The 27,677-nt window shown below is 41.4% G+C and overlaps 2 protein-coding genes across 6 annotated transcripts in view; one reads left to right on the plus strand and one right to left on the minus strand.

The window, feature by feature from the left end:
* LOC126277936 (protein phosphatase 1 regulatory subunit 14C) overlaps positions 1 to 27,677 on the minus strand; it is an 866,863-nt gene that overhangs the window by 483,134 nt on the left and 356,052 nt on the right. The window lies entirely within an intron of this gene.
* The window catches only part of LOC126277934 (YLP motif-containing protein 1), a 665,061-nt gene continuing 660,746 nt past the window's right edge, over positions 23,363 to 27,677 (plus strand). For 2 of the 4 annotated variants that reach the window (XR_007550623.1, XR_007550624.1), the window contains exon 1: positions 23,393 to 23,885. Coding sequence is in view for 2 of the 4 variants with exons in the window: in XM_049977517.1 (XP_049833474.1) it covers positions 23,550 to 23,885 (336 nt within the window). In the remaining 2 variants the exon portion in view is untranslated. Of the gene's footprint in view, positions 23,886 to 27,677 lie in introns of all 4 variants that reach the window. The other 2 variants (XM_049977517.1, XM_049977516.1) reach the window with 2 other exon arrangements.

The raw sequence follows: 27,677 nt of genomic DNA on the forward strand, positions 1-27,677 counted from the left end.
TCGGTTTGCTGACAGTGTTGCGCAGAATCGACAAAACGCGCATTAATCCAACAAAGGAGGCTCCCGACGCAATAACCATCGCACATGAGGTCACACTGTTCACTTTGAATACACAATCTGGTTCAACACGCCGAAAGTAAAGTACTCGAACAGCATGAAGTTGCGACGTTTGTTCGTGATTTTCGAAAGAAGTTCATAGGCACTGACGGGGAACTATTATTTTGTAAACTATGTGAAGTTAGTGAAGAAAAACGCTTTAATGTGCTACAACACTGTAATAGCCGGCCGCGGTGGTCTCGCAGTTTTAAGCGCTCAGTCGGGAACCGCGCGACTGCTACGGTCGCAGGTTCGAATACTGCCTCGGCCATGGATGTGTGTGATGTCCTTAGGTTAGTTAGGTTTAAGTAGTTCTAAGTTTTAGGGGACTGAAGACCACAGATGTTAAGTCCAAGAGAGCTCAGAGCCATTTGAACCAACACTGTAATATCGCCAAACACGGCACCTGTTTGAAAAAAGTGCAACTATGCAATAATTCTTCAACGATTTGTTAGAGAGGATGGTGACTTGCAACATCCCATTGGAGAAGCTGAAAAATCCACGCTTCGGACAGTTCTTGGGGAAGTACACAACACATCCTGTTACAGATGAATCTACAATGAGAAAGGAACGAGGAGGTACTCAACAAAATACGAATACAAATTAGTGTTGTGACCGTAAGGTCTAGGTGTCCACACATGAAACCTCCGACGTGGGCGGGCGTTATGTTGCAAATTTTGTTGTTAGTGTTCTAAAAGCTGACGGGTCTGGAGAGGTTCTCCTCCAAACGTAAGACACTCTGGCGAGCGTACACAACTCGAAAACTGCTGTTTTCTTAGTCTACTCTACGAAGCTACTGTGGCCCGATCATGTAAACAGAGACACAGTTTTGCTTCAGTAATAGATCATGCTTTATACATAGCATAAGTATCCAAGGGGCTTGAGCGTTTCTACACCAGGAAAGCGTACGTCACTTGCCTTGTACATGCGTCAACGGAGTAGGAGAAGAGATCAAATTACCCTGTGTGACACTTTCATTTCCTGTGGCAAGAAAATGTGTGTGAAAGATCCGCTACTAGTGCTGAAATTCAAGGAACAAGCACCTTATCTATCCCTCCCCCCATCAGCTTTTTCTTAAACGATGGGGCTCTTAGCTTGATGATGTTGAGTATTTGTGCACCAAATATACCAAAATAAAGATTATTTTTTTTGAGCTTGATAATAATGAAGTACTATAAAAACTGTCAAAGAGGTCTTTACAGATACCCCGTCTGGAAATTTAGCATACATCGAAGTCAACTTTTCAGTGGTATCAAAAGACATCACACGACTGTAACCTGCTGGTATTCAATTGTGTGACGCCATGGATTTTGTGCAACATGCGTAAAGTGAGATGAGTCGAGACTGTGGTCATGTGGCTGACGAAATGAACAACAATTGCCAAGTGTTCTCCAGCGGAATCCTGGATATTCTACATTACGAAAAATTAGTGACAGTCTTTCTGAGAATCCGACAACATTTGCGGACACCGAATTATTCTGTGATGTAGTGAGAAGCTTTGACAGGTGCAAAACTATTCTCAGCGATAACCGTAGATCTTTGAAAATGGAAAATCTGGAAACGCACTTTGTGATCCAGCGCTGAAGAGCGCCAGGACGTGTTAACTAATTCGGAATACTGCAAACAAGTGGAGTGCAGTAGTAAAAACAGGGTTTTGCTGTCTGGATAGATGTTGTTGTTGTTTTCGCTGTACTTCATATTTTTTTCAGACACATACAGATATTTTAAAAGTGCCAGATGGTTTTAAACACTACAAAAAGTAACTACTATACTCACACTATGTTCAAAATGGTTCAAATGGCTCTGAGCACTATGGGACTTAACATCTGAGGTCATCAGTCCCCTAGAACTTGGAGCTTCTCAAACCTAACTAACCTAAGGACATCACACACATCCATGCCCGAGGCAGGATTCCAACCTGAGCCCGTACCGATCGCGCGGCTCCAGACTGTAGCGCCTAGAACCACTCGGCCACTCCGGCCGGCGCACTTTGTTCAGAAGCGGATTTTTTTATTACAGACTATATACAAAAATCAACATGAGTGTTTTAAAATAAACTAATATAAAGTCATATTTTATTTATACACGTTTTAGGTCATAATGCTTGCATATTTCGCTGTTTTCGGTTATTCAAATCTGGGCCTACTAATACAGTGTGTCAATAGTTCGAAACGTGGGACAGAATTCTCGTATGTTCAAATACATTTAACAAGATGTGCTTGGTCACAGCTGATTTTTCATACTATCTGTTCTTAAGCCGAACACAGCAATTGGTAGTAGTCCGTATAGACTGCCACAAGTTAACTGCTACCACTCACCTTGGCACTCTCAGGGCGAGATATTCTTTAACAGGTCGCAACATTTTCTTAATTTGCCTGGGTGGCCGAAAGATTTGTCAGATTCCTTTCCTATTTACGGCTCTACATACATTATAATTGTTGCACAGCGGAATGGAAGACCGCTATTGTTGACGTCCTGGCTTTGTTGAACGGCGTCGCGTCTTCGTCACCCCGACAACAATGATAGAGTATTATGAACTGAACAGACACTCCTTCGGAAGGGCAAATTATTTATCTCGGAGGCGAGGTGCTCCTAGTCCTAGCTCTAGTGTATTAGTGTGTTCAGCCTAGCTCTCTTCTGAGATGGATGCTGAAAGCAAAGCCCGTTGAGATACGGGCCACTCACTATGCGTTGGTTTTCCAACATCTGCTTTCCTGGGCGACATATCGACGAAAGGCAACTTCTCGGCCTTCTCCATCTCTGGCGTAAAACGTGTTTGGATGGAAAACCTTCAAATTATCGCCGTTTTCATTACTCGGTGTCGGCTTCACTAGTCATTTAGAGCCATCCCTTCCGCTAGTTGGCATTCAATAAGACTTAGCTTCTTCATATCACTTTGGATGTTCGTCAACCAGCCGGTTTGATATGTTCCTCCCCTTTTCCTCTTTGTATCCATGGAAAGACAATTTTTCACATCATCATCTGGTCTTCATGTTATGTGACCATACCACCTCAGCCTGGATACTAAGAGTTTTTTATTTACTGGTACGACTTCCAAACTGCCTATCACGTAATCACTTTTCACTTTGTCTTTCAATGCTGCTGTCGTAATATGCGCATTTATGAAACTTATTTTTATATGTCTGTTTTGATACCTAGTTTCACTGACAAACAATAGCGCTGGTCTTACAGCCATTTTATAGATTTTCTCTTGCTTTTTAAGGCAATTTTGCATAGAATACGCCTGAAAGCATACAGCCCTTGTTTCAAACAGATGTTATTCTACGAGTTATGTCTGCATCATGTAATCCGTCATCTAGTATTACTGATCGCAGACACTTAAAAAGCCGTTAATTTCAAGTGCCTTCCTCTATTCCTCAAAATTCTGTCAATTTCCTGGAAGGTATCGGATATTATGGCCACTACGTCAGCAAAAAAGGATTCAACTATCTCGATTTCTATATTTTTACAGATAAGTAATTCATTACAACACTACACAATAAGGGACTTACAGGTCTGGACACCTGTGTCAACATCATACCTCTTTGATAAGCTTCCAGGATGTTTCACGCGAGTCTGGACACTGTGGTGCATGGCCATGAAACGTTGTGCACATGACGTGTACGTCGAGCTTCCCATGTCACTGTAACATAACTACATCGCTGCGCGAGAAATAGCGAGCTGTAATCGAGTTCAGAATACGAAAAGTTCACCTGCTCTCTCCTTGAGCATGACATGCCACACCTTACACAAGCGCTGCGATTTCTGCAGGGAACCGAAGCCTTAGGATCACTCTCATTTATCATCCTCCATACAGTCTCGGCTTGGCCCTATCCGATTTTCAACCGTTTCCAAAATTTAAAGCACGTCTTCGAGGATTTCACTTTGATAGTGATGAAGCTGTGCAAGCAGAGATGAGGTTGTGGTTCCGTCTATAAAGTCAAACATTCTACAATGACGGTATCAACGACCCAGTCTCTCGTTAGGAGAAATGTGTTCGTTGCCAAAGTGATTATGTTAAGAAATAAGTATGCAGACATGAGGAATAAACATGTAAAATGTTAATAAACTTTGTTTTATTTAAAAAGCTTTAACAGTTTTCACACAAAACATTTGGAGACATTACTTTTCAGCACGACAACGTGGCCCCTTATCTGCTTCCACAGCTTCTCCACACCAGAACCTGTATTACTATTTCCTATAGCAGTTTGTCTGTCTAACGGCTTCCTGGGGCAACAAAAGTTTGATTTCCCGTTTTTCATATAATAATGAGCGAATTTTAAAATTTAAAATGCTGACATAATCTACTCATTAAGAGGCATAATGTTACGTTAAAATTTTCACACAGCAAGTCAAATTTAATAGTTAGAACTGCGTATGTCTTAAGGTAGCGTAACAAACAATGCACAAAAAATCCAGAATATATTCATCTAGTATTTGAGAATGACGGCACCAAGCGTCTTCAAACAAACTATGCATATAATAATAAACTTTTTCTCGCTGACATCTACTGCAAAATAATGAATGTCTCTCTCTGACACACCGTTTATATGGTATCGTCCAGAGATCGCAGTGCCACACCGAAGTCGATAGCGCAAATCGATACCACAGACATTGGCGAGGGTTCGGTGCAATCCGCAACGACGTATGAGAAGCGCTCCTAAAGACCACGCCTCCCTCTAAGCATAGCAGCGCTCTCACACCGAGATCAACATTGTGCAGAGCTCGTTCCCATTTCAAATCCTCAGCTACAGCAGTCATCATCATCTAGGACCAAAGAGTAGTTACAAGTTTTGTATGAACTTGGGTGTGATTAAAGTTGAACACCATACATCAGCAGGTCAATTTGTTAATTCGTGCATCAAGTGATGCTTTGCTAGTCCATGGCAGTTGTAAATTATCCAGCACCCACGTGGCAAATACGTGCGAGGAAGTTTAGTAAATCTTTCATTCATTAATGTAACAAAGAGAACTAATATTTCATGTGTTCTAGTCTGATGAGCCTTCTCCCAGAGATCCCGGACAACAGTAGTTTCGCCCCATTACAACAGTTTAGGAGGAAATCGACCTGTTCAGAAACATGTAAATTCTCGTTTGAAGCTATTTTATACATGGAAGTTCGATTCCTTACGGAATCCAGGTGGCGGAGTGGGGTGGACGTGTGTACGAGGACAGATGCGATTCTAAACCTTACTGTATTCTTGCACCTCACACAAAAATAGCTTACAAAACTCATTTGCATTCTATGACATTTACTTACATTTCGTGACACATTATTTACAAGAATGATGACATAAAAAGTTACTGTTTTAAATCAAATGTAAACTACAGAAGAGACACTTCACTCGAACGTCGCGATGGGAACTAGGAGATGAGCACTGTATTGCTTGGAACACCCAGCAGTTAAAATTATTTGTCGTGAATAAACAAATTAATGCGATTACTTGTCACCAGTAAACAAATAAATTTATGAATAAGCAGTATTCATTTGCAAAAGCTGACAGCTTAGCTGTTTCACAGGAAAGTACGAGTGAAATTTAGCAGATGACAACTTTTTACAATAGGTAAAAGCAGAATTTTTACGACCGGACACATGAGGTTTCCTGACACTAACATCTACATCTCGTCTCGTGTATTTATCCTCCATGTACTGTCGTACTGTCATTATCCGCAAAGGGCACGTAATACTTTTGCTGGATTCGCAGACTAGCGGTACATTCACTAGCCTGCACGAAAAACAGATTTCAATGTAGTAAAAATTATTTTAAAAGCCTGTCACTTACATGATACTAATCTATTATTTTATGGCAAAATATTATGGTACTGGCGTCTCCATCCAGGTGTCTAATAATTAGAAAAAGGGACGATTATGAACAAAGTAAGCCTGTAATGCGGTAGTAAACCGTACGGACTGACACGCCAAAACAAATTTGAGGGAGCTCCTGAAGGTAATGTACCTACATTTCGGTTTTCAACACTTCACAGACCTCTCCTTCGCATCTTAAAAAATATCTAATACATCCTCTTCCATCAACCACAGACATGCTCCTGTTTAATGCTGCAATGTCCTCTTAAGGTCTCCAATTCTTTCAGCAGGGCTTTCCGTAGGTCCTATAGGGTATCTGAAAAGCGCTGGTCGGCTCTTCTCTCCAGCTAGTCCTGTAAATGCTCAAAAGGGTTCAAATCGGGGCTTCACCAGATCAAGCCACGGCCTGAATCTCCACTTCATCTAAGAACCGTTGCACAATTCTCGCAACATGTGGGAAAGGCACTGGTGTAAAACCATAACCAGTAAATGGAAGGAAATGCACAACGTGCTTCAAAAGGATTTGCTCGACATACTGATTTGCTCTAAGGCTCCCGTGCTGCACGAAAGCCACATATGTTCTTGCAGTCCCACTGATTCTATCCCCCTCCCCCCCCCCCCCCCCCACCCCTTCTATCCGAGAACCACTCTGAAAAGGCGTCCCGGATGAGAATGTGAGTGGGAAATACCTTTCCCCAGACCTTCTCGCTACCGTCATGTGATCTTGGGTCCAATCACGAAGAACACTCCCTCCCACTGTAGTAATCTCCAGCCGTGATATATCCCTGCGACACGTATTCGAGCTGTGCGAGTCTCTCTGCTGAGCTCTGGGCTTGCAAAAGAACTCCTGAATTGACGATTAGCGTCTTCCAGTCTTCTCCTGAAGGTTGGCTCACTGAAAATGAACGCTTGAACTTAGTGAAGTCAACTTCGTGTCTCAACGGTGGTGCAGTGACTGTTGCGGACAATTTGTTGTGCGGTCATCTCTTGTCAGTGTTGCTCTTTGCGGGACTGATTAAGGTTTCCTGTACCTTCTTACGGTTCTGGAAGTTGTGATAGATGTTATCAACAAGTCTACAAAGCAAAGCATGCTGCTGCTGCAACCACCATCTTGCGCCAAAAGCAATCGCCTTTGCAGCATCTTCAGGGCTTAACGGCGTGTTCACTCCAGAAATCTCTTCCGATAATCACAGAAAGGTACTACAAGCACATTTGATTGGAAGGGAAACAACACGAGGTACAACAATCTGTGGTACAAGATCGGGTAAAACATTTTTGCCTCACGGCTAATTACGTATTCTCCAAGTCGCACGGAAACGAACAATTCAGACTAGTGCATTAGACAATCGACGCTTCATTATTTGCACTCTCATACCCCGTTTGCAAACATGCCAGTAAGTACTACACTTTAACTAGGTAACTACACGTCACTTATTGCGTGTTGCGTTTTCGAGCCGGTCGGTGTACATTGTCCATGTCAGCAATTATTGTGAAAGAGGCACCTCGGCCAGTCTCTGTCTTCCTCTACAGTTTTTACCCTCCACACCTCCTTCTACCAATATGGAAGTTATTCCTTGGTGTCTTAACATACTGTCCTTTCTTCTTGTCAGTTTTTTCCATATATTCTTTCCTCACCGTTTCTGCGGAGACGCTCCTCGTTCCTTTCCTTCTCAGTCCATCTAATTTTTAACATTTTTCTGCGGCACCACATCTCAAATGCTTCGATTCTCTTCTGTTCCGTTTTTTCACAGTTCATGTTTCACTGCTATATCTGATACTAGGAGATTTCTCTTAGCCAGGAATGCCCTTTTTGGCAGTACTATACAGCTTCCGCCATGGGTTATCTTGCTTCCTTCACTTCATCTACTTCGTGATCACCATTTCAGTATTAAGATCCTCGTTGTTCTCATTTCTGCTAATTCTCATTACTTTGGTCTTCCTTCGATTTACTCTCCGTTCACATCTGTACTTATTAGCATGTTCTTTCCATTCAACAGATCCTGAAGGTACCAATGTCATCCGCTGAAGATAGCAGTGTCATCAGTGTACCGCATCACTGATATCATTCCAACTTGAATTTTAATCCCATTCTTGACTCTTTTTGTTTACATCACTGCTTCTTCGATGTGGACAGTAAACAGTACGGACGACAGGCTACGATCGCCTCGTACACCCTATTTAATCCGAGCACTTCGTTCTTGATCTTCCACTCTTACTCTTCCCTCTTGGTTCTTGTACATCCAGTCTTGCCCTTTTAGCTTAAACATATTTTTCTCTGAATTTCGAATGCCTTGCACCACTTTACATTGCTGAACGCTTTTTCCAGGTCGACAGATTCTACGAATTTCTTCAGCCTTGTTTCAATTATCGATCGTAAAGTCAGAACTGCCTCTCTGGTGTCGTTACCTTTTCTAAAGTCAAACTGGCAGTTATCTAACAGATCCTCAGTTGAAACTTCCTGGCAGATTAAAACTGGGTGCCGGACCGAGACTCGAACTAGGGACCTTTGCCTTTCGCGGGCAAGTGCTCTACCAAATGAGCTACCCAAGCACTACTCACGCCCCATTCTCACAGTTTTACCTCTGCCAGTATCTCGTCTCCTACCTTCAAAACTTTACAGAAGCTCTCCCGCGAACCTTCCAGAAGTAAAGTTGTGAGGACGGGGCGTGAGTCGTGCTTGGGTAGCTCAGTTGGTAGAGCACTTGCCCGTGAAATACAAAGGTTCCGAGTTCGAGTCTCGGTCCGGCACGCAGTTTTAATCTGCCAGGAAGTTTCGTATCAGCGCACACTCCGCTGCAGAGTAAAAATCTCATTCTGGAAAGATCCTCAGTTCCCTTTTCCATTCTTCCGGATATTATTCCGCTCAAAAACTTGGCTGCATCAGTTGTTAAGCTGATTGTGCGACGATTCTCGCACTTGTCAGTTCCTGCAGTGTTCGGAATTGTGTAAATGATGTGCTTTTCCCAAAAGTCTGATGGTATATAGCCAGTCTCATCACTTCCACCAGTGATTTCAGAAATTTCGATGGAATGTATTCTGTACCTTCTGGCTTATTTGACCCTAAGTCCTCCAAAGATATTTTAAATTCTGATTAAAAAACAGGATCGCCTATCTCTTCTCTGTCTTCTATTATTCTCCTTCTACCCCGTCATCAGAAAACACTTGTCCTCAAAGCGGTCTTCAACGTACTCTTTCCACCTAACCGCTCTCTCCTTTGCCTTTCATAGTGAAATTCTCTTTGCACTCTTAATGCCACCATCCTTGCCTTTAATTTCACCCAGGGTTGTTTTGAATTTTCTATATGCTGTCTCAGTCCTTCCTAGAACCGTTTCTTTTTAGTTTTCTTCACATTTTTTATGCAGTCATTTCGTATTATCTTCCCCGCACTTCTTACTTTTTCCATTCCTAAGTGGCTTCTGTTTTTGTATTCGTGAATTCCCCTGAAAATGTTTTTGTACTTCCTTCTTTGGTCGATCAAGTGAAACTATTATGACAAACCGTTAAGTGCCCCACTGGAATTTAAACAAGATTGCGCCGAATATGAAATCACCGGATAAGATCCGAATTATCTTATCGTGCCACCTGAAGTGCTGCTATCGTCCAAAGGAGAGCACCTTATCGACATTACAAGAGTCAACGCTCCTGATAAGTTAAACGCCTCGGAGCAGTCGCGCACTTTTCAGCCGCACAGAAGCACGCTTTGGCTACACACAGTTGCTTTTGGGTCCTAATACAAACACGCTATTTTGTACAGTTAAGCATATTCTGTTGAAAAAAGCAAATGTGAGCTGTGTTGCCATCACAGTGCGTGAAATGCTGCACGAGATCGTCACCAAACTGGCTCAAGAAGCAGATGGGGAGCACTGCACGTACTATGTTAAGGAACCGTGTTCAAAAGCTGTGGAAAGGTCAGACTAACACACATTTTCTGAAGAGCGGTGGAAGCCTTTTCCAATAGTTGCAGCGGCTACAATCTGGGTGAATAACTGGTATGACCTGGTAACATAATCCAGTACGGCTAGAGGAGAACACACATAGTAGACGTTTACACACAGCACAATTTAACCATTGCATATACATTCTCATTTCATTACCAATGCACCACATTTCTTCTCCTTTTTAGTGCTCTACTACCAAATAGTGCTTAAATTTAAAAGATAACTTATTACTGCGTTTTTTAAATTGAACACGGTCATTTCTGGTAGAAGTAATATCAAGGAGGGCCCTGTTGCGTTACGCCAGATATTTACAGTTCTGTACAATCTGCTGTTGGTAAATTATTCAGGATTTTATTTTCTTTCCTGGAGAACAAAATGTACTTGGTCTAATTAAAATTTACAGGCCGGGAAATAATCTGAGACCCACAGAGAATTATGGTCCTACTGGAAATGACGTGACCTTGTCTTCATCCAGCTAGGGAAGAAAGTTTGTCTTTGAATCCCAACCATTGACCTTTTCGCAAAAACCACTCCCCGTCGGGTAAGTCTTTTTCGTGTTTAGCCATAGCGGATTCGACGGATATACTCGACCACGTAACATGCTCTAGTTGGCTAAAACATACTATAATGGCCTCCTATTTTGCCAATTCACTTATTGTAGTCATCTCTATGTCATCGCTTCTCGACCGATTTTACAAGAGCTTCTACACGGGACTCTTCGATTCTATTTGTCTGGCTACTCTTCGTAATGTCACAAATTAAATCTCGCAAGCCTGCGATGGTAATGCTTTCTACAGTAGCGATCCTAACAATCCAATGACGCTCAGTGTGCGAGTTTTTAATCTCTGTCAGCCTTCATTCTCCGTTCGCTCCATTAAGAATACATAAAATTAAAACGATTTATGGAGAAACCACCACTTTGTCTTTGACAGTTAGAGAGACTGAATATACAGAGTGCGCGCCAAACAATTTTTTCAAAATTTCATTGAAACAAAACGGATTAAAACCTTAACCTGTTAACTGAGTATCTCTGGAAGTTTGTTTAACGTATGGACGCAACTGTGAAGTCCTGGTCGGCCTGCCGTGTACGCGCAAAATTTTTCTCTCCTTCGAGCATCAGTCCGATGAAACCCATACGCACGTCGAGCAAATCGTGAGCTTCAAATCTCACAGAACAACTGCTTCCAAAATCCTGCGTAATCGTTCGCGCATGACACCAAAAGACTGCAGTTGGTCTAGGCGTTCACTCCTGCCTATGCTGTCGATCCGGTTTCTGTACCGAGATACTGTCATGGGTGGGCAACGACAATCACACGTCAGACGGATTGTTAATGACGAAGCAGTGTATCACGCTATTAGGAAAGGTAACCGGTACAAATTCGCTTTTCGGGAACAGAAAACACCAAGTTCTCCGCCAAAATGAACGAGATTCGCCAGGCGTCATTCTAGTCCCCCCCCCCCCCCCGCCCTTTTGAGAAAACTGCATCAGCCATCTACTGCCTTGGAATGCTTCCTTTGTGGCCTGTGCCTCAATTGCGAGACGACTCCAGCAGCATCTTGCAACGAGGTGGTGCAGTTCCTCATTGTACGGGAACAACTAAACAGACATTTTCCTGGAGGACAGGTATACACTGTGCGGGTGCTGATAAAGGCGTGTCGTGCAGATGGCCGTCGAGGTCACCAGACTTAATTAAACCCTTGCGATTTTTTTGAATGGGTCGTTTGAAAGACTAAATGTGTCTCGCTGTCCTGCCACAATCTTTCCACAGCGGTGGTAGCAAATTGCAGCTGCGGTAGTGTGCGTAACCGGTACCATTTGGCACAATGTTTGCGAATATCGACAGAATACGGTTTTAAGTGAGTAAGTCGTTCCATTTCGTTTGTATGAATTTTTGAGAACGTGAAGTTCTTTTGTGCTCATCCTGCGTATACGACTGGCATGTGTTGACATCATATTGTAGGTTTCATCGAAAAATTAAATTACTAATCTTACTTGGTGAGCTATGTAAATTTAAGCAACATTCTTATAATTTCATTGACCCAGATCAATTGATATTAATGGTTATATATGCAAGGTGTGTCATGTACATTCATCATTTGAATTAACTTTATTACCAGAATCAAAATAACAAAATCCATCAAGTAAATGTTGTTTAGGTATCATATGGACATAAACAAGCATGACTGCCTTTTCATAATTTCGTTCGTTACGAAAATATGGATACAAGTATGACTTACATAACTCGACCACTTGCAGAAGTTGACAATAACCAAATGGAAAAACAGCATAAAATGCACACTTGCCATTATTGTTCTACTAACTTCTTCTACTAACTTACGTTTTCCATAGATGAGTGGCATTTGTACCTTTTCTTCGGTTCTGGACATGGTACACAAGGCTTCAATGGAAGATGGTTGTTAGAATTATCTTTCCGGGCATCTATTTTCCTTCGTCCTCACTTCGTTTCAAGGCTGTTTACAATTCTTCCCTTTCTTCTAACAATAATATCTTGTGACGACTTTCTATTTGTTCCATCCAAGTAAAGCCTCTGCAAGCATATTAAGGGTAGGTTCTGGTCGAGACGGATGAAAAATGGATTTCTCTTACATAATTTGCATCCATGTATACACATTATGCATGCAAAACGAGTTTTAGATTCCGAGAGTATTTTAGCAGCTACAGCGTGTGGAATGGAGCAACGCGCCAACCGACATATGGGCAGCTGTATCAGTTCAATCGAAGATTCGACAAGTATACGAATTCCTGAATGGGATTTTCACTCTGCGGCTGAGTGGGCGCTCATATGAAACTTCCTGTCAGATTAAAACTCTGTCACGGACGGAGTTCGAGTCTCGGTCGGGCACACAGTTTTAATCTGACAGGAAGTTTCATACGAATTCCTGTCCAATCAAAATTTGCATGAAAGATGCACAACTGGCAATACACAAAATGACGAGAGTTTCAGTTCGTGAATTTGGAAGCTGGTACTGAAACATCTTTATTGTGTGGAAAAAAATGTTGAAATATCACCATGTACACTCAGTGACGGTTACTCATCGACTCCGAAGACCATAACATGTTAGGAATCGTCACTGGAACGAACAGCAAAACCTTCCCGGAGTTATCCGGTACGTTGTTTCTTAAAAGAGCCCAGACTGAAAAGAAAGGATTGCATATCAGAACCAGAGCATGTTATGATGAAGAGGAAGTATGTTTCTGCGCTCCTACGATCGCAGAACAACGGTGATTTTTGGAATGACCTTTTTTTGTTACTCCAAACCTTAAACGCGTTTTTCTGGAAACAACATTTTTCAGTGCGTGAGCCGCTGCAGAGCTCGACAGATAAACCGACTCATTTAATTTGATTTTTTAATGAAGTAAATTTCGGGCGTCTTAGCGAAAGCTTTTGTATGAATTTTAAAAAAATATTTAAACTTACAGAAACATAATAAGAAATTGCCTTGTTTTTTAAACAGATGATATTTTACAAGCTATTTTTCAAAACGCTATCGCGATGGATCCAAATTAATTCTAATTTATGAATTTTCTATTTTTATAAGTTTCAGAAGCTGCCACGAGTCTCTACAACGCTTTGCACAAACCAGGGCTACACATGCAATAATAAATGAAAACGAAAGCAATGCCAGCTTATCCCCAAATGATGTAAAACAGTTACGCACCAGTTGCGATAAGTGATATTTACAATCGCCTACCAACCATACTCAACCGGTATAGTGAACTACACGATCCAATGTTACATTGATGGCGTCCAACAATGAACCAAATACTACGCTAGTTGAGTTGCTGCGGGATTTCATAACATATTATTACTATTCTTATCACTACTGTTATTATTTTGTGAGCAAATACAGGAAATCCTCACTAATTCGGAATTCACGTTATTCACGGTTGCTTTTCATAAATTTCAGTGGTATCTACAACGAAACTCGTCTTGAAATCTGGTAGAAAATATAGAGAGATTCTGGTTGCACCAGCGGCAAACTTAATCAATACTTTCGCTGTGCTGTAGTAATACTAATGTTACCGGTGACAATGTCTTTAAAGGGGGGGTAGGACGTCAAACGGGCCGACTTGGAGCAGGAGAGGCATCTCAGGACTTTTTAATTTCCAGTGTCTATACTTTTTACAAATAAATTCATAAAACTTTGTCAGCATCACCAGGAAGCATTCAGGATTCACACTCATTGCAGCGGAAGTTCGAAAATATAGCAAAATAATTTTTTTTTACCTGCGTAATTTCATCATTTTCTCACTAATGGCCTCATTTGTTGCCATACGTACACTTTTCTTCATAAGTTAGAGAGATGAATTTTGCACAGTATACATACCATACTCACAGGTGTATGAAACTCAAGAATGTATTTAATTTATGAAAAAACGAATGAACTGTTATATTTTAAACTTCATGTTTAGAAAAAGAAAAAATTTTATAGTTAATTACCTCAATTTTTACCACAGTTTTTAATAGATTTGAAAAATTCTAGAGTTTCGTACACCTTTAAGTATGGTTTGTATGCTGTGCAAAATTCACGGAAGAATCTCTCTAACTTATGAAGAAATGTGAACCTATAACAACAAATGCTGCCATTGGAAAGTTAAAAAATGATGTAATTTCACATGTAAAAAAATTACTTCGTTATGTTTTAGAACTTCCACTGCCATGAGTGTGAATTCCGAATCCTTCCTGGTCATGCTGACAAAGTTTAATGTGGAAATTAAAATGTCCTGTGGTGCCTCTCCTGCTCCAAGTCGGCCGTTTGACGTCCTCTCCCCCCACCCCCACCCCCGCCCACTCTTTAAGGTGGAGTTAATGAACACTGTTTCCCGGAATTCCTAATCAAAGAACAGGAAGTGAATGTTCCAGAATTCGAATCAACAACAGTTGCCAACATAGGTAAATTAGAAGCGAATTTAATCTGCCCATAAAGGCAAGTCCTCCGGTCCACTATATATATATATATATATATATATATATGTTATGCTCCTTTCATAGTATGCTGATACACTTAGCGATAATACGAAAACCGCTTACTCGAGGAAAGATCTGCATCTACATGACTACTCTGCAATTCGCATTTAAGTGCTTGGCAGAGGGTTCATCGAACCACAATCATACTATCTCTCTACTATTCCACTCCCGAACAGCGAGCGGGAAAAACGAACACCTAAACCTTTCTGTTCGAGCTCTGATTTCTCTTATTTTATTTTGATGATCATTCCTACCTATGTAGGTTGGGCTCAACAAAATATTTTCGCATTCGGAAGAGAAAGTTGGTGACTGAAATTTCGTAAAAAGGTCTCGCCGCGACGAGAAACGTGTATGCTGTAATGACTTCCATCCCAACTCGTGTATCATATCTGCCACACTCTCTCCCCTATAACGCGATAATACAAAACGAGCTGCCCTTCTTTGCACCCTTTCGATATCCTCCGTCAATCCCACCTGGTAAGGATCCCACACCGCGCAGCAATATTCTAACAGAGGACGAACGAGTGTAGTGTAAGCTGTCTCTTTAGTGGACTTGTTGCATCTTCTAAGTGTCCTGCCAATGAAACGCAACCTTTGGCTCGCCTTCCCGACAATATTATCTATGTGGTCCTTCCAACTGAAGTTGTTCGTAATTTTAACACCCAGGTACTTAGTTGAATTGACAGCCTTGAGAATTGTACTATTTATCGAGTAATCGAATTCCAACGGATTTCTTTTGGAACTCATGTGGATCATCTCACACTTTTCGTTATTTAGCGTCAACTGCCACCTGACACACCATACAGCAATCTTTTCTAAATCGCTTTGCAGCTGATACTGGTCTTCGGATGACCTTACTAGACGGTAAATTACAGCATCATCTGCGAACAATCTAAGAGAACTTCTCAGATCGTCACCCAGGTCATTTATATAGATCAGGAACAGTAGAGGTCCCAGGACGCTTCCCTGGGGAACACCTGATATCATTTCAGTTTTACTCGATGATTTGCCGTCTATTACTACGAACTGCAACCTTCCTGACAGGAAATCACGAATCCAGTCGCACAACTGAGACGATACCCCATAGCTCCGCAACTTGATTAGAAGACGCTTGTGAGGAACGGTGTCAAAAGCTTTCCGGAAATCTAGAAATACGGAATCAACTTGAGATCCCCTGTCGATAGCGGCCATTACTTCGTGCGAATAAAGAGCTAGCTGCGTTGCACAAGAGCGATGTTTTCTGAAGCCATGCTGATTACGTGTCAATAGATCCGTAACTAAAGACTAAACAGTTGGACAGGTCACACCAATAAGGAGTAATCTGCTAAATTACAGATCCATATCACTGCCGCCGACTAGCAGCAGTATTTTAGTATAGATACTGTGCTCGAACATTAACAGTTGGCTCGAAGAAAACGATCTACTGACAAATAGTAGGCACACGGATACAAAAAATATCTTTCTTGTGGAACACAACGAGCTCTTCATACACGCGATGCAATGAGTGCTATCGATAGGGGATCTGAAACTGATTACATTTTTTTTTAGATTTCCAGAATGCTTTCGACACCGTTCCTCACTAGATTTCTATTCAGATTTCAAGCCTGTAGGTCACAGTCTCAGTTGTGCGACTGGGTTCTTGAGCTCCTGTCAGAAAGGTTCGTAGTAGCTGACGGAAAGTCATCGAATTAAACGTAAGCGATATTTGGCGGTCCTCAAGGTACTGTTATAGGCTATCCGCTGTTCCTGATCTACATAAACGGTTTAAGAGACAATCCGAGCATCCCTCTTAGATTGTTTGCAGATGATGCTTTCATTTACTAAGTAATCAGAAAATAAAAACCGATTGCAAGATGATATAGAAAAGATATCAGTATGGTGTGAAAAGTTTTAAGTCATCCAAATGAGCTCTAAAAGAAATTAGCTAAATTTAAATTGCACGACAAATGACTCTAAAGGCTGTGAATTAAACTAATCCTTAGGGATTCCAATTACGAATAACTTAACGAGGACAAGCACATAGATAATGATATGGGGGAAGCAAACCAAAGACTGAGTTTTACTATTAGACCAGTTAAAAGATGCAACAGGTCCACTAATGAACATGCCACCTCTACGCTTTCCCGTTGTCTTTTGGAGTTTTGCTGCACGGTTTCCGATCGGCATTAGACAGGATTGACGACGGAATCTGAAAAAATTCAAGGAATGGCAGTTCGTTTTGTATTAACGCGAAATAGGACGGAGTGTGTCAGGGATATGATAAACTAGTTGCGGTGGCAATCAAGAAATCAAAAACTTTTTCGTTATGGCACTATCTTTTCATGAAATTTTTAAATAAGAGAAATCAGAACATATACAGCAGCTACTTTCTGTCCGGAGCAATTCAGAACGGACGTCTACATAAATCTTGCCACTGGGAACACTGATGAAAAATTTATAGGAAGTCTCCTATGGGTCCATAATGCATGTCCATTAGAACATCCTCAGTCGACTTATTATTAACTACTATTCGATGAACTAGGGCTGTTTGCAAGTTGGATTAACGAGAGAGAGAGAGAGAGAGAGAGAGAGAGAGAGAGAGAGAGAGAGAGAGAGAGAGAGAGAGAGCGAGCGAGCGAGAGAGATTAACGATTATACGAAAATACAGTGTGTCGTGGACGGAAGTTCCACTTGGTGTAAAACATGGATCTGTTCTGTGGAAAAAGTCAGATAATGCAGATGTTAAAGAGAAAGAAGCCAAAGTATGCGTAAAAGTTTTTCGTTGGTACCCACCGACACACGAAGAAATGAACATAATAAAGTAAGAGAAATCAAAGCTCATAGGAAAAGATTTTGGCGTTCGTTTTTCCCGCGCGCTGTTCAAGAGTGGTACAGTAGAGCAATAGCTTGAAGGCGCTTTGATGAAGACGGCAACGTGAAACCTCGATTCGCTATGTAGGGCATCATTAGCGCCAAGCTAATTTATTGCAGAATGTTGACTGCATCCTGTATGTGTTTATTTCTTTATTAAGCTTATGGTTACACACAAAAAATAATATTACAACTATCTCAAATTACAAACTAACATCCAGCCACATATCTAGTCTACCGATCCTTCCGCCATGATCAGGAAGTCTGTCGGAATGTCGTGACGAACAGTTTACTTTTCAGAGGCACCAGTCACGACTTGGTGAAGTTATGTTCTTCCACGTGTGCAATGAGTCATAACACTTTCCAGTGCTGATTCTTATGCGGTTAAGAACGGATCAAATTTTGCTTGGCAGTTCAAAACCAGGTGGCCTGGTCGATAGTCATGGCATCCTAAGCTGTTCTGTCGTAGCATTTATCTGCCGTGTGTGTCTCCAGCTGTCACCTTTATTAAAGCCGTTTCAAACTAACATTTTTGCGGTTTTCCAGGAGGGGGTAACGAGAGCTACGTCTACATTTGCTGATGCTTGAAATGTCTGCATGAACAGTAAGGCTGAGATTTGTCTATAGCATTTTGTACTCCCGTACAAGTGCATTTTCCCGCCTCAGGGATGGAGGTGATATGTGGCTAATTATGGGCAGGCAGAAAGTAGGTGTGAGTGTGTGTGTGTGTGTGTGTGTGGGGGGGGGGGGGGTTACCGCTTATAACACGTGTGGTATGGTTGAGCAATGTATAAACATGTTTTGAGTGAGCACTATCCATCCATACTGATAAGTAATATACCGCAACAGGAAAAACCAATTGCAGAGCTGAAGTACGTAATCTTGTTGCGGTTAATCCGCTTAACATGCCACAGAGTTTCTGGACGATATTGTTTCGAGTTTAAATTTTGGCAACTATTCTTATTTGATGTCATATGTGACTGAGCGTTCTAGTAAGCGTGACCATCTAGATATTTTGGGTTCCTGGTACGCCTAAGTATTCCTTCAAGGTGGCCAGTGAGCTCTTTGGTGGATGTCTCGTTGGTCCCAAGCACTCAACAAAGTCAATGCCTGCTCATTTCGCTCGCTGACTGGGGACAAAGTACTGAACACGCATAAAGATTTCCAGCGACCAAAAGGAAGACAGTAAAATAAAGAAAGTACAGGCAGTAGACCAATGTTTAAACAGCCTGCCCGGTTGGCCGTGCGGTCTAACTCACGGCTTTCCGAGCGGGAATGAGAGCCTGGTCCCCGGCACGAATCCGCCCGGCGGATGTGTGTGTTGAAGTCCGGTGAACCGGCCAGTTTGTGGATGGTTTTTAGGCGGTTTTCCATCTGCCTTAGCGAATGCGGGCTGGTTCCCCTTATTCCGCGTCATTTACACTATGTCGGCAATTGCTGCGCAAGTAAGTTCTCCACGTACGCGTACATCACCATTACTCTACCACGCAAACGTAAGGGTTACACTCGTCTGGTGTGAGACGTTCCCTGGGGGTTCCATCGGGGGCTGAACCGCACAATAACCCTGGGTTCGGCGTGGGGCGGCGGAGGGGTGAAGTGGACTGCGGTAGTCGTCGTGGGGTTGTGGACCACTACTGCTACGGCGGGAACGGAGCGTCTCCGTCGTTTCTAGGTCCCCGGTTAACATACAACACAATGCAATACAATGTTTAAACCAAGGATAGTCAAACTTTTTTACCTACCACCTACTTTAGAATCTCTGTTGGTAGCGAAATATTCTAACTGCTCACCAGTCCCACAGTAAAGTAGTGAGGTAAACTGTACTTAATAAAAATTTATAAAGCAGAATTACAGCAAGTTAAAGCACATAATAATAATAATAATACTAAGTTACGAAATATTTTACGTCAAAATTTTATGAAAAAAGTTATGGACATTTATTTGAAAGCTCCACCACCCACAAGCAAAGCTGGAACACCCCCCCCCCCCCCCAAGTGGACCGTAGGGATCCACTTGGCAACCGCTGGTTTGCACCTCCGAACTTTGGGGGAGGGGGGAACAGGACATTCTTTTCAATTTTATTGACGTACACTAAATGAGATGGGACTACAAACGAAAAAAAGAACAGAAAACAAAAGTTCTTTCGATAAGCCATTGTTAGTAGATAATGGGAATGAAAACGATGGCATGGAACGAACATCAGGTAAGTAGTAAGTAGCATCTGTTTGGTTGCTTGGCAGGTGACAGCAACAAATAATTGATGAAGTACGTACCATTCTACAGTAAATGTGGTACTACTATTTCCATTTTTGAATACACACAGTAGTGTTATCTGCAGTAGTGGGCTGGGTTGTATGGGGGATGAGACCAAACCGCGAGGTCATCGGTCTCATCGGAATAGGGAAGGGAGAGGAAGGAAGTCAGCCGTCCCTTTCAAAGGAACCATCCCGGAATTTGACTGGACGGATTTGGTGAAATTACGGGAAACCTAAATCAGGATGGCCGGAGGTGGGATTGAACCGTCGTCCTCCCGCATGCGAGTCCAGTGTGGTTAGGTTAGCTAACCACTGCGCCACTTCGCTCGGTGTATGAGCAGTAGTGTGTAAGTTATATCAAGATTGCTTGATGAGACCCTTGAATATGTATTGTCACAATTTATTTAACCCCATTTTTCATGGCTGTGATAACATTACATGGGTCGCTATTAAATTAAATGTACAATACGGTGTTTCGTATAATACTGCATTCGACTAATTTTTATATGATCACTACATACACTTCAGCTAAATTCCTAATTATAGCTTTAGATAACTAATTTAAAAAAGGAATCTATAATTCGAACACTAGCTCGAATTAGTGAGGTTCGCCGTATACCGAAAATAAAGCGTCAATCGAGGACTCTCGGAACCTACCTGGCCTGTGCTTTGACCCTGCCCTGGCTACAAAACAGCGCCACACAGTTTTATTTGGTTCACGAGCTAATATCCGATGATATATGTCCAGTGCATGCACTTTAATAAAATTGTTTGATAATCTGTTGCACAAATAGCAAAATGTAAAATGCGTGCCTGTTGTGCACACGATCTCGCGTGCTCCCTTCGACACGCAAGCGCCGCTTGGACTTGATTTGCAACTCTTTGCGCGTACATTAGAGAGCAAAAAAGAGGGAGCTATATTTGCTTACGGATTACTGCTAAGCACGGCACTACCACTACAGTTCCCGAGTCCGCTACTATTAGTTTGCAGGGACGAAGCCACAAATTTGAGGTAAGATACTTCCATGGTATCTCCCACGGCAGCAGTCGAAAAAGACCAGGCCACAAATTTGTGGTATGGTATTTCTAGTGTATCTCATACTGTGTAGGTCAAAACAGACTACATTGTAATGGTTCAGTTTGATGTAAAATAACATTTACTGCTGCCCTTCACAATTCTGCATTATTTATTTTTGTATGACGCGTTTCAGGTAATAATTGCCATTATCAAGGTTTTTTTAAAAAGAGAATTACGACATTTTTAGATGTTGTGTTTGTGATGTGTGAACTGCAAGATATCGGTACTTTTACTGAAATATGGACACGACCAATTTTGTTATTAACTATATTTCTGTTACATACGGATGTCTTCATAAGTGGACAATTAAAAATCCCCAAAATTAATTTTTGATTCGCCACTAACTATGACAAAATTACGCGTGTTTATGTTACAGTAAAGGAAACATAATAATCCATCAGCTCGCTGGTCACGTTCCAAAACTGCGTATCATAATACATGAAAAACACAGTTGATAGTCGAATTTTTTTTCCTGAACGTGTCGCGCAGAAATTTAGAGAAAATCCTGGATGACAGGACAAACGTTATTTTATAACAAACAAAATCAATGTTTTCACAGCCATTGATCATTTCTGACGGATAAAATACAAAATTACAGGTTAAGGTCTTCTCATGGAATCACTTGTAAAATTTGAGGTCAATTTCTAATGTCAATAATCCTGGGTCGAATCACGATTTTCAAGCTTCCGTGCGTTTTCAGGAATTCTACACGAAAAAAAGTCTTGTTTTAGCAAGTTTGTTTGCGTTCCAGTTTTTCGTTTTGAATTAATTTGAATTCGTTACAAACAATTCGTTCCTAGCTATAATATCTTTCACTAAAATTATTTGAATAATCATGGTAAGTCAAAACAGCGTAAAAAGAAATGGGTGTTTGAAAATCTCTCAACAAGTTTTAAACAACACTTCACATACCATTCTTATAAATAGTTTTGCGGGTTATGTACTGTACACGTTTATTCCGTCAAGCGCCATCTCTCATCATGTTCATCGATCTGCCGGTTAAGACGTTCGTTGTACAGGTAATGATTTGATTCTACGGTTTGCTGCTGCTTTATATCTATTATGCTTGTCTTCACTCTCGTCTTGATGACGAAGTCGTGGTTACTCTGTTACGCGCGTTTTGCCTTTTTGAATTATAGCAGAACTGTACAATACAGTTGTCAAACATTTGTTTATTTAACACCTAACTTCGATCTGTTTGGAGAGAATTATCATTGGGGGCTTTCTATCAAAACTAGATACAACATTTTAAGAACTATTGAATACTGAGCAGACTATAAATGATGCTTGTATACTTTTAGTGAAAGTACGTTTACACTCAGTACGGCCAGCACAGAACTTTTACATACAATCTCTCTATTGCTTTCACGCAAGGGAAAGAAAAAAACCTTATTAGAGGCTCAAATACCTTGTCCGCAGCCGTGAGCACTACGACATGCAGTGCAATATTTTGCTGGTAATTGTAACAAAATTATTTATACCCAAAATCCGCAACCTTTTGGATTCTCCTTATTTCCTAATACCAATTCTCATTGCGAACGACATCCTGTGTTCACCGGAAGATTTGAATCAACGAAATACGGAAGATGAGGCTGGTTTATAGTTATTGTTTCCTTAACACTTCTTAAGTACCGTTTACAAGTTTTGTTGATAGCCTAAACACACTTCCAGGCGCACCAAAAAATTGTTTTGCTTTTCTTGGTAAACCTCTTAGAACACAAAAAAATCATGTAACAGAAACGGTATCGCAAACGTAAACTTGATGTACAAGGTCTTAAGGCGATAAAAACAGCGTATGATTAAGGATAAACAGGGTTTTCACACAAGAAAATAAACATCTAGTCACATCAAAAGTATTTTATACTTCAGATTTCCCCATTCATTATTCTTATTTCCCATCAATGAAACAGACAATTGTGTACTATTAGAATTTTGTCTGAAAAAAGGCAGCCAGATTACGAAGCTCTACTGTTGGCGGAGAGTTTCTAAACAGTGTTGTTTGCAGCAAATGATTAAGTAAGTATATCACAAACTTACCGGTTCGGACGAAAAGTGGTATATCACTGAGCTACGGATGCTCTGGTGCGACTTTGGTTATCGAGAGAAGAGAAACGTATCACTTGCACATCACTATTCAATCCGAATTTTAATTATTTAACGCGTACCGGCTACCAGAGAACCACACACCACCTACACAGCTCCACAGCCTAACACACACTGAGTTAAGGTAACGTACCAGTTCTGAAATTCGCCGTCAGATGTCGGCCTGCCAAAGATTAGTTCCAACAAACGTTTCATGAGTGCGCTGCGGTCGGCGGCTCTGTCATCTAGCGGCAGTGCGACGAACTACTAGCGCATTTGCAGAGAGGTTCCTTTGGAGTACCGCGCAAGCTCGCCGAATCCAGATATGCCTTATCTCAGGACAATTTATCGATCGCCGTTGCCATTTTATTTTCACAGCTGATGGGTAGTCGAATAAGATTTCTTCGTAGCTGAAGTAAACGTCCGCCGCGAATCTTAAAATTTAAACAGGTCATGTATATCGAAATGTGGAGTCTGTTGAGAACTGTTCTGTGTTTGCTTTTTATAGTTAGCGATTTAGGCATTCTAGGAAGCGTTAGTGAAAACGTCAGGGAAAATGACAGCAAAGTTTCTGGAATACAAGACAACAACATAAAGAAACGCTACGATGCTGACATACAAAACTGCATAGAAAATTTTGATATTCACAGTGATAAAATCATTCGAACGCAAGACTCTTTAGATATGGGAGCCAAATACATAAACGAAGTGGAAGTGGCATCAAGAGAAGAATGTTTAAGACTGTGCTGCGAAACGAATTCCTGCGATGTTTTTGTGTTTGAAGAAAAGGTAAGTGCGCAGCTCCTCTTTCTTGTAAATGTATTCACCACTGTTGTCGAATTATTAGTGCACACTTAGCGTAAAATGTTGTTTTCACCAACTTATAAAAATGAATGTTGCACAAAATCTTAACAGTAATTTGCAAGACAGGCTTTGGAAATAAAACAGTGATAGGTAAAGCAGATTTCATATTACCAGGATTACGACATTTGCAGTATTAGACCGTAAAACACATTTTTTTTAGACCGGTTACACCTGCTAGTAAACTTAGTGACACAATTCACTCTCGTAACACGTTATACCCGGAGTGAGTTCTGCTTATGCTACAAAATTTTGGAAAAGACTAGCTCTCAGGAACGTGAATGTTTGTGATTCGTATCGTTGCTACGAATTGTGGAATGCTTTGCCACTGCTTTAGAATTTCCACGAAACTTGCCAACATGTTTGGAGACAAGGGTATGTATTCATCTAGTAAACGACGGACAATTAGAGAATTTGAATTAGGTGAATTCAATGTACGACATACTCGACCATAATTTCATCTTTACTCATTTATTTCAATTTCAGTCTGCTTTCACCGCCATTCAGGTAGACGACTTGAAATCGTACTTTCCGAGACTTTCTCAACGTAGTAACAGGTTGTTAAGTTTTCACGCATTGCGTCATGCCCTGTCGTACAAAGTGCACAATATTTCAACGAGGCAGGACGTTGTCACCTTCACGTGCACCGCAGCTGCTTATTATAAATACTGTATCGATTCTGTGACAGTATCTAACATAATACCCGAGAGCGTAACATGCAAACCTAAAATTGTTGCTTTGGCCAAGAAAAACTAATTCCCATTAAATAGGCTGTACATGCGTATCACTGTTCCGTATTCATTCTAAGGAATGGAAAAAAAGTTTCCTCAAACGTGGGAATTTGATTCTGAAACTGATAATGTTGCAATCTGCCGTTATTTTTAACTGCTTATTCGTCTATTTTGCGGTGGTAAAACTACGTAATGGTACAGGAGAGCGCGATGTTTTTGGTACTTAAGTATTTCACTGGTTGCGTACCGCTCTGTAGCTCAGGGTAAATACCGTGTTCAGACATACAGGTACGTAAATAATAGTTAATGTTAGCATTACTTTTTAGCAATAATCCAAGGCTCGCCCAGACCGTGAACACAGTTTATCCAACTGATTCAATTAATTGCTGAGCAGGCGGTAAAAGTTTTTAATTTTACGATTTGCATTGTATGTTATATAACAGAATTTCTCTATGGTTTTTTTCCCCGAAACTTTGTCCAAGGACCGGCTGTAAAACTCTTAAGATTTAAAAATTATTTCTCTGTACATTATTTAAATAACAAGTACTACTGGGGAAGACCCAATAATACAATGGCCACATTATTTAGCGACTCGGAGTCTGTAGGGATATTGCAGAGTTTTTACTCTCGTCACAGGTCCAGAGATCTTCTGTCCCTTAGTCAGAAGAGACATTGACATCCCCTAGTGACAGAGAGGTTTGCAAGGTGGAGTGGTTTATTTGTTACCATTTAGGGATGGCGCTTATTGCTGAAGCAACCGGTTTTCAGTGATACCGGTTTTTCTCCACGCCAGATTAACCTGACAGTTAAAACCACTCAAAATAACCTGTTTCTGAAACAACCGATTTTCAGGTTTTTATTCCTGACATTTCCTGTAGTAAAAGTAGAAATCGAACAAAGACTGACAAATTTTAATTGTCTGTATCAACCTACATTGAATCAAAATATTTATTAAGCAAAGAAAAGGAAACGTTGCCCGTCCACCGTTCGCTAATTTTCCCGGCAAGTGGTAAGTGGTTGAATACTGCAAAAAATAGCCAGTATTCTCCTATTGGTTCAACTTTTTTGAAACCTTGCTCACAAATTATGCTGTAACCAGGAGTCAGCCCACAACTTGGACATACGAATTCTCAGTGCTAAAGGGTGAAAACTCAGGTTCAAGAACCGTTTTTCGTGTTAATTTGTCCGATATTACGTAGGCGCAGGCAGTAGATCAGCTATTTTCAATTTTTATTGTATACTATCACTGAAATGTTACATTTTTAATTTACTTGTGTTAAAATAATTTCTTTTCTCTTACCGTTTCACAGAAATGACAGCCAAACTTTTAACCTTTTAAAGCGAATGAGGCATTGTACTTCATTGCTACGAAGTAGCAATGTTTCCAGACCAAGGTTGGTGCCATTCTGCAAATGGGGCGGCAAGTGTTGCACTCTACACGTACACGTATACGTAACGCCAAGACACAGGGCAACAGGGACGTCATTGCCTCAGCGAGGCTGTACCAAATTTTATGCCGTGTGTTTGTTGCTCATTTCTGACGGCATTGTTATTAAAACAACATTAATCACTTTTGCTATTTTTATAACAACGCAGTATTTTAAACCAGCGCAAATTGCACGAATAAAATTATTCTTAAAAAAAAACATTTTCGTTTAAAAACGAAAAATTTTAGCGCTGCTGCTGCTTATGGCAACTGATGTTTCGGTGTTTTGTTATTAGTAAAAAATAAAAAAAGCACGTGTGATAACAGAGACCAAAGAATAACCGAAAAATACCGGTTATTCATAAATAAAATACAGGTGTCTGTTTTAACCGGTCGGTTTTTTTCCCACCACTCGCAGCATAGTGCTAAGCTCAGTCATGTGCACCGAAACGTAAGGCATTAGGCGTAACTCTGTTGTTTGTTCTTGTGGTTTTCAATTCGAGGACTGATTGAATGCCGCTCACCACTCTCCTTTATCCTGTGTGTGTCTGCTCATCTCTGCTTAACTTGCACAATCTACAGCACCTGGAGCTATGCGAACTAACTTATGGACATCACACACATCCATGTCCGAGGCAGGATTCGAACCTGCGACGTAGCGGTCGCGCGGTTCCAGACTGTAGCACCTAGAACCGTTGTATTCAGAATGGAAGAGCGCTTATTCAGAAAGCGGAAGAAGCGAGCCAGCGCTTCTGAGGGGTGAAGTTGGGTAATATTGCAGTTCCGGCTACGTTTCTGAAGGAGTTAACTAAACAAAACAAAAAAAAAAATCAGTACGAATGGAGTCATCGCACCCAACGGCGACGCCTGGCCACTGCATCCTGTTGTTCCTTCCGGCGTGGGTGTGCTGCTGTCGGAGAAGTTCTGGCCAACAGAATCCCATAAATATCACTCCCCCACCACCACTAAATCAGACTCGCTGACATTCTCTGAACACAACCGTATCGGTGTGTGTACAGGAAGCCGAACACTACTGTCGACATCAGCTGTTAGCTTCAGGGTGAAAACTACTGCAGTGCAAGATGAAGCACCCACTCAGCTGCCAAGGACTTCGTCTACAGTAGAGACAGGTGTCCGCCTGCACTGGGGACCATGTGCAGATAACATGTTGCCTTCGCACCGCTGCGTCATCTGCCGAACGACTATTTTCTGCTGCCAGCTGCGTCTCTGGTTGGCCGCATGTTCGAGACTGGACGATGGGCTGCTCTATGTCCCTGCTGCTGTTCAGCAGTTCCTGGGGGCCTTCATCGTTGCTGATAGCACCCACTGCCGGCGTACACCTTTGACCACGGCCGTGTTGGGCATCACGGTTTAGGCCTTAGACTACCAACGGGACGTACGAGTCCTGCGATAGGTTATCAGAGAACCAATTGCTAGTTGTTGCTTGTTATTGTAAGGTATCAGTGTCCCTGGGGTAAAGGGAAGCCTACTAATGGCTAGGAGAATTCTTATAATTACACGTTCCATCTGTAGGTTGTGCTGTCCTCAAGTTTCATTGTTAAC

The sequence above is a fragment of the Schistocerca gregaria genome, chromosome 6 (genome assembly GCF_023897955.1).
Source record: "Schistocerca gregaria isolate iqSchGreg1 chromosome 6, iqSchGreg1.2, whole genome shotgun sequence".
NCBI classification, from domain to species: domain Eukaryota; kingdom Metazoa; phylum Arthropoda; class Insecta; order Orthoptera; family Acrididae; genus Schistocerca; species Schistocerca gregaria.